The sequence below is a fragment of the Tupaia chinensis genome, unplaced genomic scaffold, assembly GCF_000334495.1.
Source record: "Tupaia chinensis unplaced genomic scaffold, TupChi_1.0 Scaffold145304_1, whole genome shotgun sequence".
In the NCBI taxonomy this organism is placed as follows: domain Eukaryota; kingdom Metazoa; phylum Chordata; class Mammalia; order Scandentia; family Tupaiidae; genus Tupaia; species Tupaia belangeri.
In genome coordinates, this window is record NW_006205165.1 from 441,766 (window position 1) to 447,718 (window position 5,953).

At 51.6% G+C, this 5,953-nt stretch overlaps 1 protein-coding gene across 1 annotated transcript; it reads right to left on the reverse strand.

Moving 5' to 3' along the window:
- Nucleotides 1-1,793: 1,793 nt before the first annotated feature.
- RTL5 (retrotransposon Gag like 5) lies at nt 1,794-5,951 on the reverse strand (the record flags this gene model as incomplete). The annotated part of the gene is made up of 2 exons (XM_027768058.1): nt 1,794-2,385; nt 4,486-5,951. Coding segments are annotated over 2 exons (1,623 nt in total), but the record flags the coding sequence as incomplete, so codon positions are not given.
- Between the last annotated feature and the right edge of the window lie 2 nt (nt 5,952-5,953).

Below are 5,953 nucleotides of genomic sequence, written 5' to 3' on the forward strand. Positions count from 1 at the left end.
CTTCCCCCTACCCCCACAGCTTTTCTAGCTGCAGGGTTGGGGCAAAGCCGACCCCATTTTTCTTACTATCCCCTATCTGCTCAGATTGGCCTTTACGCAGTTGGGCTTACCCATTGCTACCGCCGATATCATGAGACATTCCAGGGGTGCTGGAGACCTCATCTGGACCCCTGAGGCATAACCGGAGCCCGTGCTCACTGATGCAGCCCGCAGCCCCATAGCCTTGCCTGTCTCCCGAAGGGGCAACCAGCTGCATACTCAGCACTGCTGTTTACCTGCCTCAGCATGCCCTTCCCTGCAGGGCAGAACTGCTACCTGGCCACTTCTCCCAGAGCCTCCAGAGATAGTGCACCTGGTGCATATGTGGTTGCTTTGGCAAAGACCCTGAAGCCAGTCAGGTCAAGGCCTGAGTTTGGTGGGGAGGGACCTTTCCTGGGAGACAACATGGTCTATTGAGAATTGAGACCGAGGGCAAGCCCCATGGCCTATTAGTCAAGGGAGCTGAATTTTGCATGGCCAATCATGCTTCAAATCCTGGGCCCAGCAGCTTGAAAAACATACTGGGTGTGTGTATGTATATGCCCAAAGTCCCAGCAGGATGGAGAAATGGAAGAGCAGGAATTGCAGTGTGACCACACACCCCACTGAGGAGTGCTTTCTCTTTCTCTGGCAAGTGCATGCACCCTATGTCAAAAGAGAGAGAAAGAACAGTATGGTTTTTGGAGTCACTAAGACCCACAATCCCCCATAGAACCTAATATCTGAGATTCAGATCTCTGAGCTCTAAAAGGAAACACCATTACCTGCCTCACCAAACTGTTGTAGCAGTGAAATGAGAGGATGTTGCCTGGCAGGGGTCAGAAACACACTGGTTTCCTCTCTCCCTCCCTTCCACTTAAAACAGCAGACCAAATGTGCTTCTGAAACCATGGTTTGTTTCCCCACTGGAATCCTGTAAGCTAAGGGAGAATGACAGGACCAGAACAGCCTGGACTCAAAGACAGTAGGATCAGTCAGGTGGGGCAGAGAGGGGCTGAGTGTCCAGGAACTGACTAATGGACAGCTTCCGGGCTGTGAAGAAGCCACCCTCTAGCTGTCAACCTTGGGCTAGTGACTTCTCTCTGAGCCAGAGTATCCTCACCATACTCATCCTTAAAATAAGGATAAGAATAGTGACTGTCCCACAGGATTGTTACCAGGATGAAATAAGATAAGAAATGTGAAGCGCCTGGCCCAGCACTCATAACTGTTCAGGGGAGGAAAAAAAATAGTCCAATTCATTGCTGGGAAACTTGGGCAAATCCCAGCATGGGATTCAGTTTCTTCTTGACCCCACAGACTGTGAGCGGCAGTAAGATCCCGCTGTAAGATCTTGCTGGGAGGTCCTCAACAGCGACAGCTCCTGGGATTTGTTTCACAATCTTTAAAGAGCTCACTACCATCCCATAGCACCACCTAGTGCCAAAAAGTGGAAGGGCCGCTCCTACCCGCTCTCACTCAAAAGTCTTCTGTGTGTGTTTTGGGCGTGGAAAGGGTGCTGTCACAGGATGGGCTGGGCCTCCCAAACTCTGTTTCCCAGCAAATAGAAAACTAGTGTTATTTTTCACAATATGCCCAGTCCTTCTACTTCCCTTCCAACGAGCCACCATCTACAAATGTGTAGGACTGAAGGCAAGTCCCTTGGACCTCGGCAGGCCTTAGTTTCCTCATCTAAGGATTTCAAAACTTCAGAGTATAGCTGATTCAGGCAGGGTGCCTAGGAAGTACCTGATGCCTATGCTTGCTCAACGACACAGACAGACACGATCTTTACACACCCTTTATATTTTTATTGAGGAGAGAAAGCTTTAGCATACAGAGCAGTTTCTTATCATCATGATACAATAATGCAACAATAACACAATAACACGTTTATTTCAAACTGGTTTCCCCCCAAGACCGTGGGAGTTCTTGGGGCTGCCTTCATACCCTTGCATGCATTTCCCACCATCCCCTGCCCCTCTTTCAACCCAAGAAAGTGCCCAAAGCCCACGGTTCCTCTTAACAGCTCTTGTGGCTGTTACATCACAACAAATATTAAAAATTTGGGAAAGGAAGAAGGAGGTCAAAGGGAAGTCCAAACCCCCCTCCCCCCTGAGGGCCAGAAACCAGCTCACTGTTCATCCGCTCTTTCCCCAGTTGAGGCTGCAAGGATTCAGAGTGAGAAGCACCATGGGAACAGGCAGGGCCTATGCTGAGGGATCCCTGGAAGTGGGGGTGCAAAGATCCTTCACACTGCTCCACAGAGATGTGGGGAGCAGGGCCAGCATGTCAGCCATCAACAAATAGGTTCCACAGCTCCGAGGCATAGCCATTCCCCTTCTGGAACTCTCCTGAAGAAATAACCTGAAAAACAGATAAAATTTTCTTTATAAGGTTGTTTATCCTGCCCTGGAGGGAATGGGGAAAATGGATCCACTGAAATGTCCAACAAGTTAAGAGAATGCTTAAAGTATTCAGTGTACATGACTATGGTTGCACAGATGACAACCATTTTAAATCCTGCGGATCGAGAGCTACCAGGATGATCTCAGCTTTGAAAAGATACAGTGAGGACACCCCAAAATGAAAGGCAGCAAAGTGTTCATAGTGCTTGCATCTGTGTGGCGGGATTCCGAAGGTTTGAGGTTTTTTTGTGTGGTCCTTATAGTCTTCGCTATTTTCCAGACTTTCTATAATGATCATGTGTTGCTTTTCTCTTTGGAGAGGGAAGACCTTTTTGATAGGAGCAACAGGTTATAGGAACTCAACTCCACTGATTCCCCAAGCTGAGAAATAAAAGTGATAAATATACAAAGGGACATCTTACCTCCCACTGGTGAATAGAGACCTCACCAGAAACCAGTCAGAGGACTGGGCTTCTCTATGACTCCTCTTCCTCCAGCTCCTTCCTCTTGCTTCCAGGCCCTGAAGCCTAAGGCTGGGTTCAGGTCATCTGTCAGACTCTGGTGAGGAACAGAGGCTTCGTTTCCTGTTTTCATCCCTCTGGCCAACAGACACTCTGGTTGTACTTGCCCAGCTGCCGGACACTGTGCAGAAAGTTCAGCGTCCAGGAGCAGCTCAGGCCTGCAGTGGAGTTGGCCAGCATTTCGTGGCAAGAACTGACATAGTAAATGTGTATTTTTTCACTGCAAAAGTAGTATTTTCTGGACCCAAAGCGAGCAGAAGGTGTCTTTATAAGGGCACCTGGATTTGCACCTAGAAGTCCCAGGAATTCCTAGGAGGCAATCACCCTCTTAAGTTTCACTGTCTAATGGAAGCACACCCTATGTGAGAGACAAGAAGGCATCTCTGCTGCAAGGCTGCAATCTCTATAGAGCCATCCTTCCTCCCTCCTCTCAGAACTAAAGATTCCTGAGGTTGAAGAGAGTGAAAGAGCAGGCCATGGGTGCTCTCTCTGTCTCTCTTTGGCTGCCCCAGAAGGAAGGCTAATTAGGCCTCATCCGCAACCCTGAGGATGGAAAGTCTCCCGCAGACACCTTTGGCTGGGAGCCACAGTCCAAGGCCTAGTGTGGGGAGGAGACCACCATCCCTGAGGAAAGAGTCATGCTTACAATGTCAAACTGAGTCATTGCTGCTGCTTTCTCGTTCTTCTCCTCCATCCCCCAACTGCCCACTCTTCAGGCAACAGCAGGGAAAGGAGAAGGGCCTGCATTGGGCTCTGTCCATTGGAGATGCCCAGGAGGACAGTGCGGTAAGAGGAGAGGGCCCCAGATTTGGCCAGCCAGTCTGAGGGCCCTGATACAGGAGTCTGTGGGAAGGTAAACTCTACGGCTGGAAGTAGAACCAGCCTGCACAGTCAGTCGAGGACAGATCTCAGTCAGGTTATCCATCTGACACATGGTTTTGCTCACTGTCTCCAGGCTATATGTGGAGTCCTCTGCCAGACCCTTCTGCTACAGGTGTGGTGTGAAACCAGTGTAGGCTTCTAAGTATGTTTCTTGATACTGTATGCTCACCATTGATTATAGCTAGTAACTGGCCTCAGTGGTCAGTGTATGTAGCCTGTCATTTTTAACATGGGAGCAGATCAGTGAGGCATTGGGTGAAGCCCTGAGCCAGTCAGAGGATAAAATTGTAGAACACAGGGTGACTATGCAGGAGAGGTGAGGGTTAGGAACAACTAGAAGGGAAATACCAGAGAGTGACCAGTTTATTTATAGGAACAGGCCCAGAAACCTGCTCTCCAGCTTGTGGCAGGACTGAGTGAAGAACATGCCAAGAGGATAGCTATCGCTGATCCCTCCTTTTCCAGGTGACCTTGGTTAGGTACATGTCATCTCTGGTCACCATTGCAAGACAATGTGAAGTTCTGCAGGTCTTCTAGCTCTGCCATCTGGAACTCCCTTAAGTACTGGTCAGCAGATGGGGCCAGTGTGGCAGCAATAGCAGGGGCAAGGGACACTGTAGAAGGGTGTGTTCTAGGTGGCTGGCCCCAGTACTCACACGCGAATTCGGCCACGAGCAGCTCGGTGCCCCCCCTGTCTCGGAGTGAGGCGGAATAGCACTGGGGGGCGTCTTCGAATATGGCGTTGCCCCAAGCGACCTGCGCGGCGAATCAGTGGTGGGGAGCTGTAGAACGGCGAATTGGTACCTGGAAGGCCCTCCAGAAGAGGGACTCGATTCTGGTTCCTCCGTCTGCCAGGCTGAATTATGGGAGGAGATGCCCCAAGGAAATTTTCAGCATGGTTGCCACTCGTGGAGCCAGAAGTATGGGATGAAGTGTGAGCAATGGGCTCCTCCATCTCTATGAGCGCTTCTAGGTCATTATCTTGAGCGTCATCCAGGGTCTCCTCCATATCACCATAGGTCTCCTCCAGCTCTGGCCCCTGCTCTGGCCCCAGCTCTGGTTCCTGGCCCCCATCCTCACCTTTATCTTCCTCATCCTTCTTCTCATGTTCAGCCTCCTCCTTCTTCATCTCCTCCTCCTCCTCCCCTTCCTGTTTCATCTCCTTCTCCTCCTTCTTCTTTATTTCTTCCTCCTTCTTCCTCATCTCCTGGTCCTCCTTCTCCCTCACTTCTCGCCGATGAGCCCCCATGCACCTCTGCTGGTCTTTCAGGCAAAGCCTGCGCCTGCCTGCCTCTTCATCTTCATCCTCACTGTAGTACTCTTCCTCTTCACTTTCATCAGCAACAGAGTTAGGAGCAAAAGAGAAGATGTTGCCTACCCCAGGGAGCCGGACTGGCTTGGGGCCCCGCACCTTTCTTTCTATCCCTGCACACTCGAGAATCAGCTCGTCCAGGTCAGCCGTTTCAGTTGACCATAAGAGTTCCTTGCGGAAGAATTCTGACAGGCCTTTGAGGAACTGGTTTTGGAGGCGGCAGTCATCCCAAGACAAGAATTGGGCCAGGAACTGAAAAGCATCTGCATAGCTGCCCAGGGTACAGTCTCCCTGCCTGAGCTTGCGGATGGCCCTTTTAGCCACACGTGGGGGGATGGGACCACAGAATTCCTTTCGGATTTCATCCAGGAAGCGCGGGAAGTTGGTGTGTAGGGGGCTTCCTTCCTGGGTGACCGAGACGGCCCAGTCCTTGGCTTCGCCAGTGAAAAAGGAGACCAGAAAGGCCACCCGTTCAGCACCCCCGGGGAAATGATCCTCGTGGTCCGCTATGAAGGTCTCTAGCCGCATCAGGAATTCGGCCAGGTAGACTGGGTCGCCTGAAAAGGGCTCTAGCTCAGGCCGCTCCTCTGGCGTTAGCAGGGGGAGCTGCAGGGGGGACTCCTTGGACGCGGGCGGGGACAGCGCCGGCGGGGGCGGGGCGGGCAGCAGGAAGGGCAGCTCTCCCTCGGGAACGGCGTCGATCTCACTGAGCGGGAACTCAAAGTTCTCCTCCGCAAGGACGGGCACTACGGGCACTGGCCAGCGGATGTAGCTCGAGACACTGCCCCGCAAGGAATTAACCTCGGCCAGGG